A 16428-nucleotide genomic window follows, 5' to 3' on the forward strand; every position below is an offset into this window, starting at 1 on the left:
GCAGAACTTGCACACACAAACACACAAAAGGCAGGAAGAAAAGTCAGCCAAGCCATCTCATCAGTTCTTTCTGGAGCAATACAGAAAAAACAGATATTTGCTTTTGGCATCAGTGGAGGAAAGGGGTTTTGGTCCTTTTTTCCTTTAGATATCTTCTCCTCCCCTCTCTAAGTCAGAGGATTTATAAATTCTATTTAATTTTATTGCAGATAATTCAAGCCTTGCTTCAAACACAGCAATAATCCTTTTATGGAGTTATGGTGCATGCATAGTAAACAGCTTTATATTTACAACACCGTTACACCCACCCTCCCAGCACTGTACAAGAATGATTGCCCTCATTTTTCATATCCAAATCTAAGGGAAACTATTTAGAATTGCCTAAAATATAAAGAATTGTAGGTCTGAAAGCCCTAGAATCTGAATTTCCACTGTGATTAGCACTTCTGAGGTGTTGTCAGCACATCCCACTGACACAGCTCCACTCCTTGGGACTCAGGAATTGTAATCCCAGTCCATATTCTGAGAGCAGGCACCCTCCTACTCACCAGAGATACCAAGTGCCCAGTAAATCTTATTTTTGCCTGTCACTGCCCCCTCTCTATTCCATCATGGAGAACACATTTCCCAACAGTCTGTGTGCAGCCCTTGCTGTGGCACAGACAATCATGGAATGACAGAATTGTTTGGATTGGAAAAGCTCTCTTGGATCATCCAGTCAAACTCCAGCCCTGCCAAGGCCACCGATAAGCCATGTCCCCAAGTGCCACATCCCCATGGCTTTTCAATTCCCCCAGGCTTGGGGACTCCACCACAGCAAATGGTGGAGCATCTGTGCCAGGGCTGGACAAGCCTTTGGGTGAAGAGAACTTCCCTGATATCCAATCTAAGCCTCCCTGGCCCAGCTGAGGCTGTGTCCCCTTGTCCTGTCCCCGTTCCCTGGAGCAGAGCCCGACCCCCCCGGCTGTGCCCTCCTGTCAGGAGCTGTGCAGAGCCACAAGGGCCCCCCTGAGCCTCCTTTGCTCCAGGCTGAGCCCCTGCCCAGCTCCCTCAGCTGTTCCTTCCCCAGCTCTGGCCCTTTCCCTGAACGAAGTTATTTCTTTCTTTATTTCTAGATGTAAATATAGATTTTTATAGCCTCATATATTTTTACCCCTTTGCAGTTCCCAAACACACATCAGTGTCAATGCCATCTATCTTCATCTCAGTTTTCATCCAGCACAGTTTCCTGGTCCTTCTTATTGCATTTCTTCTCACTCAATAATTTCATTCTCTTTTTATCTCCCTCCCCACCACACTCCAGTTTCATGTGGAGGTCCTGTCTCTGCTGCTCACCATGAGGGCTGTGGGGAGGACACCAGATAAACCCATCCCACAGTTTAACATGTGCCAACAAAGCAGTCCCTCCATAACCAGATGAGAGCTTACCAGATCAAAACTGCCATTTCCTGAGTGCAAACAGAGCCTTTTCAGAGTTCAAAGTAAGTTCTTCAAAAATTTATCTAAGCAACTTCCATAAATTTGGCTAAATATCATGAGGGGGAAATAAACTCTGCACCCCCATCTTCATTAAGGACTCAGAGGTATTTCATGAGCGTAAAATATATGCCAAATTTTAATAAGAAATTACTAGTAAGACCAGAAATACCTATTTTTAAATGATCTAAGAGTAAAGCAGCAACATGGAAGTGAAAGGACAAAGCAACAAGGCATTAAACACATTCTTTTGTCATCAATCAGCTTCAAATAGGAATTTAAAGGGAAAAAATCTACTAAGGAACAGATTTGTGAGCTCTCCTTATTTCTACATAAATTATCTCTGAGAAGCAATAAATGACAACCACCTTCAAAACTTTGCTGCTAATAACTCACAGGTGACTCTACACAACCCCCCAGTGTATAGAGTGAGACAATTATCCAAAGACCTAGTTAAACACAATGGCTGTGCTTCAAAGACGTAGAATAATTATTTGTATTTTATGTGATGATATTTTGACTGAGAAAATGTTCAAATTATTCACACTGCAGCTATTTGAAGCTCTAAGCCACATAACACTGATTCCAAAATCTGAAATAATGAAGGCTGAGAAGTGTTAAAATAATGGAAAAAAAACTGTAAACTTATTTTTAATACAGAATCCTCATCTTGGCAGATAATGCAGGGTTCAGTAAGCACTTCTACAAAATATAAAATTATTATTATGACTGAGACTGTAAAATAAATATTCTGTAAAATTATTTTCATTAGAATATACAAAGTTCCTTTCCCTTGCTGAAGTAATATAGTGCCACCATAAAAAGCAATGTTTTTTTCTCCACCACCTTTTAACTCATGACACAGTTTCACTAGTCTGCTAATATTGCTTGTTTTCTTCCTTGTAAAACATAAAGGTAAATTCACAATCATCCCACCATCACCAGCTATAAATTTTGACTTTCCCTGGAGTTTAAGGAATGTCATCTTTGTTGCAAAATTAGGTGTGAATAAATCTCATTCAACAGCTAAGCAGTGAGTTAGAAAATGGATAATACAATTGTTTCAGTATCTATATCCTCATAAGTCAAAGTTTTCATTTAGTTTCCTAAAATAAGAGATAATTCCCCAAAAAGGCTGTTTTTTCCACACATAGTTATGAACAGAACTCTCTACTATGGCTACACATCTCCCACACACATGCATGGCTCCTGCACCATCACTGAAAGTGGAAAAGACTTTACCTGAGGAGAAAAAGGATGAATATTCTTATACAGGCAGGGGACAATATCTGATGTCTTGCACAGTCTCCACTACATTGATTTTCACTAAGCACAGCCACTCTCTTTGCATTGAACAACAGCTCTTTTTCCAGAAGGCAGCAGCAGCATCATCAGTTTGGGACTGAGAAGTCACATGTTTTCTGTCCCTGTTTGTCAAACCTTTGCTGTCCATAATGTGCAAAGTCCCACACAAAAGCTGGAGCGCAATCAGACCACACAGGGATATTATTCCCAGGATCTTACCAACCAGGGACCTGTGGGCTGAGAGGGCCCTGAAAACCCTGAGGAATTCCTCAAATCTTAACCCACAGTAACTGTGCAGGAAAAGCCACAGATGTAAGAATAGATGGAGGAGAGAAGCCCAGTGCAACATGCTGTGAGATGAACCACCTGCACTACAGCTCCACTTTCAGCCCTAAATGCAGCAGGACTGAGCAGCTCCTGAGGTGACAGATGCTGGCATTGCAACCTTGTGTCTTAATCAAAGTGAAAAGGACACCATTACCCAATAATAACCTCAACAAGTCTTCGCCTTAAGTCAAAATGAAAGATGAAAATATTGTCAGAGACTGTCTGTCAGAGACTACAATAACCTTTTTGTTCACTGCCTGAACTACAATCCTCACATGTGAGATAGGGAGAAACCATCAGACAGGACTGCTAATGAAATTAACAGCTAAACAATTAGCTGTCAGGAAAGTGAAACTGTATCCTCTTGCTGGAAGAGAGGCTGCAGCACTTTGCCCACAGCTGAACTGACTGCTATCAACTCTGTTTGAAAGATGCTTTTTCCATGCCTTTGATTAACATAATTCAAGATTCAAGTTGAATGTTAATGTTTCCAGGACACTGAGCTCCATCACCATTTTCCTTTTTTTTTTTTTCTTGTCTTCCTGACTTGCTAGACAAACATGATTGTACCACTCAAGCAACCTCAGATCTTGGTCACATAACCAAACTGCCAGATTAATCAGACTTTGCATTTTCCAGAGCCATGTAGTGAGATTTGTCAAGGATCCTAAGGATAACAAGAATTTATTTTTCTCACTATCCCAGCCACTGCATATGAGCACAAATAACTCCTTGTAATTCCAGTCCATTAGCAGCAAACAACTATTCCTCACCAAAACCAACATAAATCGATGTCTGCCCTTTGCCTCCGTGTGGGATTCGCACTCTCTGAACCTGAGAAGCAGTCAGCAAAGCAGAAAAAAGAATAATCAAAACAATTCTTATATCATTCACTGCTCTGCATTGTACCAAAGTAGAAAGCAAAATGGAGATTGTTTACCCAAAGTGATGGTGTTTTGTTTCCTTGGCCTATCAGGGCCAAGCACGTATCCAAACTGTCGGTCAGTAGAGAGTCACAAGATTCTGGGCAGTTGAGCTGAGTTGGGTGCTTGTGCAGATTCAGTTTAAATATAGTGTAATATAGGATAAAATAATACAGTAATAAGTATAATAAAGTAATTAATTAGCCTTCTAATATCCATAAAGTCAGATGTGTCATTCCTCCCTGCAATGGTGGCTTGATTTACTATACCTCTGCAGTCTGAGGAAATGGATGTGAATGAAAAGGGGAATTTGAGTCCTGTATAAGAACAACTTAGTTAAAAGATTGTGTGGAGAAACACCTCATTCTCCACACCCTGTTGCAGTGTGATGTCACAGTGAGATGTCATGGTTTGCCTCAGATACCCCAGGTTTCTCCCTGAAGATTCCTTCCCCAGGCATGTCAATCACCTCTCCTCTCCACACCCTGACCCCTGCTGAGCACTGTCTGTCAAACCTGGCATTCCAGAAGGGCGTTGAGTGACTGGCAGAATTCAAAAGATGCCCTCTACCCCTGGGGGCACTGGGCCATCCAGGTGTCCTTTGTCCCTTGAGACCTCCCCTTCGGTACCTTGTTGGTGGTCCCCATATTCCTTCCCTCCCCCTCTCCCCCAGTTTAAAGGGAGAGCAAACCATGTGGTTCAGAGAGTTCTATTGGAGCTGTCGCAGGATTCAGAGGCCTCTGGGCCAGAATAAAGCTCTAAATCAAAACCCTCCAGCAGAACCAGCTCCTTTCCTTCACCATCGCCTTAAAGCTTTTCCACCAGAGGGAAACCTGAGCTCCTGCATGCCTGTACTTGTCTCCAAGCACCCAGCTGCAACATCCAGCTAGCCTATAGTGTATCTGGGGTAAAACACCACAGTTGCCACTTTTTGGCTCAGCACCAAGGGCCAGACAAGCTCAGGAACATCCCGTCCAGCTATATTGGTAATTATTCCAGTAACACCCTGCTGATACTCACATCAAACTCATTCAAAGCAGCAGCAAGCTCTCCTATGCCAGTGTGGCCCTTGTTCTCATCAGTGGGTGAGGTGGCCTGGGCAGCGTTGGAGATGCCAGCAATGGCCTCCTGCACTTGCTTGAAGACGTAGTCCCTGTTGGCCCTGGTGGCCGCCACGTCGGGGTGGCGCAGGAAGGCCTGCGAGGCCGTGTACAACATGGTGGCGTTCTTCTTCAGAGCCCCGCGCGCCGCGGCCATCTCGTCCCTGCAGTGAGGGTCCTTCAGCTCCTGCGTGAGAGCACACAGAGTTGGAAATGAAAGAGTTTGTGTTAGAATGCGTTGCCTGGAGCGTCCAGGCATGGACGCCGTGCAGAGATGGAATCCATGGCAGAACCCACCATAAATCACTGAAAGAATTCCCCTCCTGCCCAAGGACATCGAGTCCTTCTGTGTCACTACACCTGTTACAATCTGCTTGCAATATCTTACCTAAGAGTACTTCCCTTTTGCAAAAACCCACTACAAATGCGCATAAAACATTCAAAATTACTCTTCCCAAACAACTGGATTCCTTCTGCTGATTCCATAATGGCAACACTCCTGTTGCAGCAAGTGCCTTGTTTTTCTAATTACTACATTCATGTCCTTTATAAAATTATCATAAGGTAGACCTTTAAAAAATCAAATTAGAAGTATTACATAGACAAATACCATAGAATCATAGGAATTAACTAAGGAATTAACAGGAAAATCACAAGAATTAACTAACCTGGAAAAAAGCTTTGAGATCACCCAGTCCAACCTATAACCTAACACCATATGGTTGAAGTTCTTAAAAATCTACTAAATGTGCCTCTCAATATTTCTATTTTGGTTCCCTTCATATTTTGCTCAATTTCTCATATCATTTAGAGTCTTTATATTTAGAATATGACAGATACTTTCTTTTGTTTCCTGTGACAAAAATCAGATACTGCACAATATGTTATCAGAATTATGTATTATTATTATTAATAACCCCTGATTTTTTTTTCAGTTACAGTGTATATCATATTGTATCATAGTATAGATCATATTGTCCTTGAAAGCCTTACAAACATTAGGACAGCCCTCATAATATTAATTAGAAATAAAAAAATATTATTACTTCTACTTTAAAACTATGAACAAACCAGTCTGGAGAGCTGTACAGTTTATATCCACACATGGAATCCATCGACAGCACTGAAAAAGGACCCAAATATTCTGGATTTAAAGGTTCTACCCACTGATTAATTTCAACCACATGTGGCTGACAGGTAACAGTCTTCAGAGAGAATTTTTGGCATTTTCTTGTGTCTTCAATGAAAACTTAAGAGATATAAACATCCATTAACTTTCACATTTTTCCTTTTTCCCATATTTGCAGATCTATTTCCACAGGGGAAGTGTCTGAATGTACAGAAGAGCATTCTCCATATAGTGCCTAGATTCCACATTTTAATTTATTTGCCCTAGTCAGATGATTTGCTTTCTGTAGTTCTGCAAGGAGCAGGGAGATGAGCTTGATGATCCTTACAGGTCTCTTCCAACTTGAGATATTCAATGATTCAATTTTAGTATAACTCTAAAAATACTATTTTTCATAAAAAAGCCCCACAATCATGATTCAGAAGAAAATTGTCATTACTGCACAATTCAGAAAATAAGGTAAATAGGTGGATGAATATGGAAAGGCAGCTTTCCAAATCCAGTGTTCAATGCAGTACAAAGATGGCACATCCTTGAATTATTGGTGGTATTCAAATATAATTGAAGTTGGAGAGACCTTATACAAGTCTACAGTATCTTGAAAAGAGCAGGGTTCAGGGGAAAGCTATCTTTATTGCAAAGTTGTACAATAATCATCCTTGAATAAATGTTATCATGAATTTCTGGCCTCTTTTTCAGCTGCCTTAGCAATGAATAAATGGATAAATTAATATTTTTTTAAAAAAAATCTGAAAATTATTAATAATGGTTTTATGCACAAAGTAGGTTTCTGTTCCTCCTGAACTTGAATTATACTGAACTAGCAAAGAGCTCGTGCTTTACCAGCTGTCAGAGTGACCTGAAATCTGCATAGGTTAGAATTAAATGGGAATAATCATCGAATTAAAACTATCCTCAACCTCCTGAATCACTTCCCTTTTCACCCTTCAATCTGTTATTAATTGAGGCCTCTTGGAAGGTACTTTTAAAGAAATGGCATTTCTGAAAAACTTCATCGCATTCGAAAATAATCAGTGCAATTAAATTATAGGCCATGACATAGCAATTAGTGGTTCATTGTACATTTTAAACCAGACCTGGACATAAAAGAGGAGAAATCTAGAATGAAGATGGACTTTTCCAGCCACTCCTGTACTCACCTGTTGTCGCCTTGCAGCAACATAGTTCAGTTTAACCATTTCCTTCCCAAATTCCTTAAAGCGATTGGCTAGATCTTGCTCATTTGTGGCATTTTTCACAGCTTCTAGTGCCTCCTCTACCTACAACACAATAAATCAGCTCAGTCAGCATTTGAAGCCACTCTTTGACAAAGTCTGTGACTGCGCCATCCAATACTCTGTCTTACATGGACCCAATTTAGGTTTCACATCCATCACTGTACAGAAGCTTTATGAGAGTCCCATGAACTTTAATTAGGTTTTTAATAGAGCAGCTGTCACTCTGCATTACTGTCCATTTAGTGTGCTTTGGGATCATGTAAAGATAATGTCAAAGATAGCACTGTTTTCATTTCCCCACCCACACTTACCTGATGAAATATTTAATATCTGTGGGGTTCAAAACAAAATACACGAGTATGTTCTTAATGTGTGGTAGGTTTATAGGAAAACAACGAAAGTTATCACTTCTGGACAAGAAACATTTAAAAATGAAATTCAAACTTACCATTAAGGTTTGAATTTACCCTGATAAATCCAAAACCCTCTATCTTTGTGAATCAAATGATAGCTTCAACCCAGAATATTTGCATTATTTCTTTTTTCCTCAGCTATGAGCTTTCTTTCTTTAGTTATTTAACACTGAGAAAAGAATCTACCCAAAAACCCACACCTGCACTTTTCCAGTGATGCTGTAGCTAACAGACAAAAATATAAAACCCTACTTCCACAAACAAGTTGTTCCACCAAATGTATTGAGAACCTTTACCTTATGCAAAGCAAGAAAAATATCTGAAGGGATAAAATGCTCTTTTCATGCAATAAGTAAAGGAAGCATTACTGTGACTAGATGGAAATTCAAAGTTGTTATTCTCTCTCTTGCAAGATAATGCAATTCCAAGCAAAAATATTGACAACTGAAAAGAACTGATCCTTCTTGCTAAAAGCTGTTGTTCAGCTAAAAGCTGCAGTTCATAAGAACATGCATAACAAATTTTCCCCTCAAAAGGCAAGGGATTATTGGCATGGGGACAAGGAAGGGTCTGCAGCCCTCCAGACATTGCTGGGAATTGATAAATTCAGCAGTAGCTGGTGTCTAACAGTTTAGAAAGGCACAATTATGTGCAGAACCTGTCTTTTTATTGCTTGAGTTGCTCTGTGTTTTCCTACCACTGAGAGAGTATATTTTCATTTTGAGCTTTTACCTACTTACTGCAGATTTACAAATTACAGGGCAGTAGAGTAGCAAACTCATACATTTCTATTGGAAAATGCATAATTCAGGAACATAAATTCATAGCTGTTATGCTGGAAATTATAAACCAAGTTCTGCCAATTTACAAGCTACAATCTTATTCAGAATTCAAGTTCTCTCTTCTTTTAATCTTAAGAACAGAGTTTTTTTAAAGAATGAACTGGCTGCTTTACCATTAACACAAATTGGAAAAGCATCAATGTATTAAATAACTTGTTCTTGCAGAACTTCTTGCAAAATACGCCCATTTTCCATTTTTATCAGGAAACATTTACATTAAAATACCTGAAAGTTTCATCTTTATTATGTTTGTAATGCCAAGCACAGGCACGACAGACTGATACACTTTTTTAAGTCCTGCTCCATATTAAATAGAAATCCTGAAAATTTTGTCAGAGATTCCACTCTGATAATCAGATTTCAAAGGACGCTGATCATACTCTATCATGTCAGTCAGACCAGAGACGCCAAAAGGAAGAAATCAGTTATGAGAAATACTAGAATGGACAGGAGCACAAGCTCCCTTTAATGATATTTTTCTTATTACAATTTCTTTTTTACATATTCATACTGGAGCAAATTCTCCATCCTTCAGACAACACTCAACTTCAACTGATCTGTTCCTCTGATTAAGTAGCCTGGAGTTAATTACAATAGAGCTATAATCCTCTGTGTGCATGACCACATACTATGATGGTACATGGTTTTTTAATGTGTTACAAAAGCTTCTGCAATAACCACTATTTCTAATTTTAGCAGTGTAAAAGATATGCAATGACCAAGAATCCTTCCAGAAAGCACCTGCATATATTCCCTCTAAAACACTAATTAAAATGCACCATTTCCTGGGAAGCCTTTGACATGCTTTCAGAGAAAACTGATTACAGCACAATTCAGCATAAATCAGGCTTCATTACTCTGACATGCAGAATTATTTGAGTTCATTAATTTTATGGGTAACTTACACAAGTCTTTGAAGGTTACCTTTGAGTCAATAGAATAGCTTTTCCTCCATCAATTTTGTATAGGATAACCATTTTTCCCCCTAGTAATTCATTTGTCTAAAAGCAGTTAGCACTGTAAAGTGGTAAAATAAGAATATTTACATGTTCAATCCTCAAAAATAAATTACCCTTTTTAACATGAAAATAAAAATGAAAATTTAGGTTGAATGTTGAATTTTGCTGAAAAGAACCACTGAGATCACTGACTTCTGAAACTGAACTTGTAATATCATTGGATAAATGCAGAGATTACAACTTCCAGACACAGCCCCTGCAAATCTGGGTGCAAACTGTGCAAGTAAATACACCCACTTACAAACCAGCACTGGACATTTGTATTTTACACAACAGAGTACTCTGCTGCAAAAGAAATCTCAGATGGGAGAACAGAATTTCTCATTTCCCATGAAAGAGCTTGAATAAAAATTTTCATCATAATGTTCAGAAAAAAGCTGTTGCTTATGATATTCAAGTGTTGGCCTTGCTAGGAAAGGACAATCTGAATTACAGTTACATGGAGCATTATAGAGAGGAAAAATTTAAAGCATATTGGAGAGAGACACTGCTTACACTGCACGTAACCAGAGCCATGTGCTGACAATTCTGAGAGCAGCATTTTATCCATTAAAGCAGAGCTCACTAGAACCTGTGCTGAAAAATCAGCCTCTTTCCTTATGAAAACTGTTTTCCAGCTATTCAGGTTATCTGCACAGTTTGCAAGTTGAAGGATTTTGTTTTTCCAGAACATCAAATTGCAGTTGCACCATCAAAAAGACAAATTAAAAAAAAGGAAAAAAAAACCAAACAACTTTTTGAACAGTTGCTAAAAAGAAGCAACCCTCCATCTCCTCTGTTGAATTCACACATGCACTCTGCAGGCTTTAAATATTTTGTATACGATTTTATGCACAATTTTATTTTGTTTCAGAGGTTTTTGATGATTTGTTTCTGCAATAAAAATGTAAGTGCAACAGCTAGGGAAGGTGGAAAAATGCATTTCCTAGTTTCAACTGAAAATCTTTTTAATACTCCTGTATAAAATTGTGAATGTGGTGGTCAAAAGTGAATATATATCTGTCCAAACTATCATGGTAATCTTTAATTCCTCTTTACTCTTTGATTAGACAGTTGTACTATTGTCTCTCTCCAAATTAAACATTCGATCTTCAGATATATTCAGAAGCCACAAAGAGAAAAAAAAAAGAAGAGTAGACAGCTATAGCACCTAAATTGTGCCAGAACACAAAAATACTGGGAAAGTAACTGGGATAAGATGTGAGTGAAGCGAATGTTTCAGTTCAGGTCAGAGAGCTGTTTAACAGCAGTATTAGTCCAGTCACCGAAGACTCACAGCTCACAAAATTTGCTTTAAATGTTCAAATATTAACTTCTGCATAATTAGAAAATGAAAGAGACTAATGCAGAAATGGGTTAACTCCTACCTCTGATCAGCACTTCAAGAGAACCAAGCAGAGACTACGGACTGTGGACAGTCACCCTCGTAACTGATTCATCCTTTTTTTCCACGCCCAAAGCACACAAACCCAAGAGAGAAGGTGAAAAACACCTACGATTTTGAGGTGTGAGAGGAGCCTCATGACATCAGCCATGTCAGCCAGGATGAGCAGGCGAGTGACGGCCGAGAGCAGGGCACGGGCAGCGCGCACCATGGTGCCCCTCTTCACCGAGGAGCAGGGGTCATCGGCGAACTCGGACGAGGCGATGCGCATCGTCTCTCCTGGAGCGGAACACAAACGGCGCTCGGGTTAGCGTTCAGGCTTGTGGGGTTCATTTTTTCATTAAGTATATAAAGTAAGTGCTGCTGGGAAAAAAAAAAAATCAGAGAACCACAAAACTCTTGGGTTGGAAGGGATGTCAAAGCCCAGACTTGTGGGTTTTATTTCTTCACGAAGTATATAAAGTAACTGCTGCTGGGAAAAAAAAAAAATCAGAGAACCACAAAACTCTTGGGTTGGAAGGGATGTTAAAACCCATCCAGATCCACTCCAGGGACACCTTCCACTCTCCCAGGGCAATCCAAGCCCCTCTAACTTCTCCTTGGACTTTTCCAGGGATCCAGGGACTGCCACAGCTTCCCTGGGCAACCTTTCCAGGGCCTCCCTGTTGTCATTATAGTGCAAGAGTTCTATTGTCATTACACTGCAAGGGTTCCATATTGCCAGAGTTTTGTACCTCCTTGATGTTTCTTGCAGGCAGCTCCTCCAGGCACCGACTCTTCCTCATCCTCACAGCAGCCAACTGACTCCAGTTCCCTCTCAACCAACCAATCCACTCTTTTATAACACTCTTCTGATTGGCTACAGCTGTGGCCTGTTAACATCAGGCCTGTTCCCAATCTTCAGTAATTAACCCAGCTGCAACTCCTTAATGGGGTAAGATCACTTTCTATACTACCTTTTATTTCTTATATTGTATCCCCCTAGACCTCCCCACCCTCACAGGCAAGAATTCCTTCTCAATATCCCATCTAACCCTGCACCCCGGCAGTTTGAAGCCATTCCCTCTTGTCCTGCCACTCCATGCTGTGTCTCAAGTCCCTCTCCAGCTCTCCTGGAGTCCATTTTGGCACTGGAAGGTCTCTCTGGAGCCTCCTCTTCTCCAAGCTGAACAACCACACCTCTCCCAGCCTGGCTATGATTCACAGATTTTATATTAACCCAATCTTTGCTGTTGTTAAAAAAAATCCAGTTTGTCTCCAGTGCAGAATCTCAAAAAGAAAGTACGTCTAATGTGCAATCAAAGCATATTTACATTGCTTTTAAGACCATTACAACAACATTAAAAAAAATCCCAGAGGGCAAAACTTCCCACAAGACAATGCAAATAGTGGGGGAGAGATTTAAGACGGCCACAGTGATTAATTCCCATCAGAACTATTTTCCTTATTATATTTACCATTAGGAATGTATGTTCAAATTATAATTTGCAAGCAGAGTATCTTGGATGATAAGCTGATAATATAAAATTTCAAAATACAATTCAAGTGCCTCATTTCTAAAGCTATATATTCCTCTTAGCTTTCCATAGGGTTGGCAAAACTCTCTACAAATTTCTTAGGAGACAATTAACAAACAATCATTGCTAGATAAAAGGAGAACACCAAGTTTCTAAACATACTTAAATGCTATATTGCTCAGCATCACAGAGCTGAAATTCAAGGTAAAAAAGAAAACAAAGTTTCTGTAGGAGGACCACAGTTTGCTGTCCCTACCTTCCCATGCATTTTACTTGTGTGACAAAAATCACTGAAACTAAGAGCAAGGAATTCTGATGCCACAAAGATTTTTTTTCTAAAACATCCTTTAATTCAAACAGTTGCTTGAAAATTTTATCCACAACTTTTGGCTGAGAGTGTGCTAAAAATTCAGAATAAACCTCTTATTATTATTAGTCAGTGACTCCAATATTTCATGTAAAAGGAGATATTGAGGGCAACCACAGAACAGCTGAGAGCCCAGCATGCGAGCAAGGGTTGGATGTGAGTTTCCTAGCTGGGAATTTGATCCCAGTGCAGGACTGGCTTCATCCAACCAGTGTAACATTGCAAGGCATCACCTTCCCTCCAATTATTTATGGAGGGAAACCAACAGTCCCAGAGTAAATAAAGACTTTGCTCCAAAGTGCATTCTTGGAGCATACTGAGCTCATTGGACCCAAGAGGACACAAACAACCACAGGAAATCCCAGCAAGGTTTTTCCCTTTTTTAAGCTCTAAGTAGGATTCAGGATGAATCCTCATTCCAGGATGAGATGGAAGTGTTTCCAAGCATCCAGCAGAAAACCCCTTGTAAGTGAAAGTACTGAATTTTAGAGAAATCCAAGCTGAAGCCAAAGCAAGCTTTTGATTTTGGAATCAGAAGCCTGAAAATTGTTTAACTTCCGTTTTGGTACTGAAGAGATTTTATCATTTTCTGCCAAATTAGCAGTGTGCAGCTTCACACAAATATTTATATTGGACTATGAAAGAAAGAGGTAGTATTTGATAATTGGCCAGTGGCATCAGGAAAGCAAGAAGGAAAATTATCTTCTTAGACTTGAATATCCAAGGAGATATCCCTTGCAAAAAGATTTTAAAATCAACACTCAATGGCAGAGGAAAAATGCACAGAGGGTCAAATGGAAACAGAAACAAAACCAAAAAACCTTAAAGGAACTTGGATTAGATAGTTAATCTTAGCTCACATTAGGTGAAATAAAACTCCAAAACAATGAAGTAGAAATTATTAAATAGACATATTCAAATAAGCAAACCAAAAAAAGTACAAAAGTTCACAGCAGGTTGTTTAAAACTTAAGAAAATCTATTAGTTCATAATTTAGAAACTAATAATCAAAGAAACTAGCAGTTATGGGGAGGAAGGCTCATCTCTCTCAGTGCCAATTAACATATTTTAATCCTTTTACAGCAGTGGCATCAAACTACTCTTAGGCTAAAGGTATCAGTGGAGCTTCAGCTGGCTCAATTATTCTTTAGAGAAACTTTTTTAATCTGGAAAAAGTCAATCCTCCATTTAGTTATCCATTTCTTTCCAAATGCATTTCAAGTTGTTCTGTAATCTATATTAAATTACTTTCAGTGAAAATTGGGTCAACACAAGAAATAGAGACATCTGAAGCCATCAGGTCTGCTTCCTTGCCACTGCAGTCAGTCAAGTGATAATGTAATTAATACTAATCTTAATATGATAATAGTTACACTCATAAACTTATCAAGCTTCCATCTTAGAAACAGCTCAGACATTTAACCCCAATTAATCCTATATAAGAAACTGACTCCAAAATGAACTCCAGAATCTGACAGGTTCCTTTCATTAGGGACACTTTAAAGCCATCCTGCCTGTATTTGTAGATAATTTAAATCCATTTTTTTCTCATGACCCATTTGTCCTTCAGTTTCACTGTGTTCTTATTCCACTCTTGTCCCTATTGTTCCTTTTTGGCTTTGTGAATTTTTGTGAGGAGTCCTGACAGACTAAAGGCAGTACTTCAGCCCCCTCCAATTGCACACAATATCCATTTCTATAATCATTACAGCAGCCCATGAAACAATTCGGCTTCTGGAGTACAAATTATAAGAACTGCAGGTTTTTAGGACCACTTGCAGCTATGAGAAATACTCATGGAATCCCAGAATATCCTGGGCTGGAACTGTAGGGATTACTGAGTGCAGCTCCTGTCCCTACACAGGACACCCCAACACTGCCACCATGTCCCCAGAGCTTAACAACTGCAAACATCTGTCAACAGATGATTGCAAAGGTCACCAAAAAAAGCTACTGGAAGTTCATGAGCAGACTTAGGGTAGAACATCTACCTGTGAGGAAAGCATTGAACCAAGGCTTTCAATGGTTAATAGACAGAGGAAATATCATTTTATCCAAAGCCTTGAAGTGTTTATTAAGAGATAGAAGACGGGCACTGAGTAGCAATGCAGAGAATAGCTGTGATCAGTATGGGATGCTGACAATACACCAAACACCTGGAAATAATTACCAGAACAATGACAAATTGATTGGATGCACCACTCTTGAGCAGTTCCCAAATGGAAGAAGCTAATAAAGCTGCAGTCTAATTAATCCATTTCTTTCAGATTTTTCCTTTTGTTCTACATGTCCATGATTAAAAAGACAGAACAACTGATCCATGACATAATGGAAGTATTTTAGAGTGCTCTCCTTGTAATTAGAGCAAATGCACTGTTATGAAGCTATCATAAATTATAATAATAATATATAGACCCAAAATGAGTTGCAGATTCCATCTAAAAGAGTGAGAATTATACTAAATGATAATATGATAGATTTGAACAACCCATAATTGTTAATAAGGTATATTTAAATCATGTAAGCAGGTTTTTAATCCTTTCACCATGGACGTTGTCTTAAGAAACAAAAGCAAACCCTTCAGGATGCAAAGATCTGCAGTTTTACACGCCTTCGATGTGTCTAGAAATTCACCAAATAGAGTAGGATCACTCACTTTCCATACCAGTATGTATCTGAACAGACAAATTTCAGGAATAATGACCTTAATCTGATCCTGGATGGTTGGTTTCTCACTATCTATATTCCTCCTGCCTTATTAATCACATTGATTATTTACCACATCTCTTAAAACATCGTATTTTGTTTACAGGATTTTAAAACCATTCTCCATAATTGAAAATGTTCATTTCAGTATTAACCTGTTTGCTATTAACGTGGAAGTTGTTTGTAGACCATTTTCATCCTACATACTTATTAAATACAAATATGCATTAAAAATTCTATTGATAATTCTAAAAGCTTCACACCAATGGCTGTTTAGTCTCCCCTTTCCTAAAGTCTTTTTCCTAAATCTTTACTACTATGTCCCCTAAATCTCCTCTTCCATTTTCAGCTGGGACTTTGTTCTCCATCTGTGGGAGGATGACCACTGTTCTCATCATTTTAATGGATTTCAGGGCCAGAAAAGGCAATGTCTGATCAAGCCCAGACTTTCCCTGTCACATTTCAGCTCCTGGAGCTGTGTCTCTGTGGAACTGATTGTACAGACAATCCAGTTCACTTACATTTGACTCACTCTACATTTGATATTTAAGACAGAGGGATGGAAGATGAATCACTCTGAATTTTAAAGCACAATGGATGGATATCCTTAAATCTAGTAGGTATTTTAGATTCAATGTTCTCTCTTAGATCCAAGAACACATCACATCATTCACTTCATGGA

At 39.1% G+C, this 16428-nt stretch overlaps 1 protein-coding gene across 1 annotated transcript in view; it reads right to left on the reverse strand.

The window, feature by feature from the left end:
- Positions 1-16428, reverse strand: part of CTNNA2 (catenin alpha 2) — a 478376-nt gene that overhangs the window by 349063 nt on the left and 112885 nt on the right. Inside the window, exons 4-6 of the mRNA XM_054514537.1 lie at positions 11265-11435; positions 7421-7536; positions 5052-5318 (exon numbers count right to left, since the gene is read on the reverse strand). Of these exons, the coding sequence (XP_054370512.1) occupies positions 5052-5318; positions 7421-7536; positions 11265-11435 (554 nt within the window). The remainder of the gene's footprint in view (positions 1-5051; positions 5319-7420; positions 7537-11264; positions 11436-16428) is intronic.

The sequence above is a fragment of the Molothrus ater genome, chromosome 4, assembly GCF_012460135.2.
Source record: "Molothrus ater isolate BHLD 08-10-18 breed brown headed cowbird chromosome 4, BPBGC_Mater_1.1, whole genome shotgun sequence".
Taxonomy (NCBI): Eukaryota; Metazoa; Chordata; class Aves; order Passeriformes; family Icteridae; genus Molothrus; species Molothrus ater.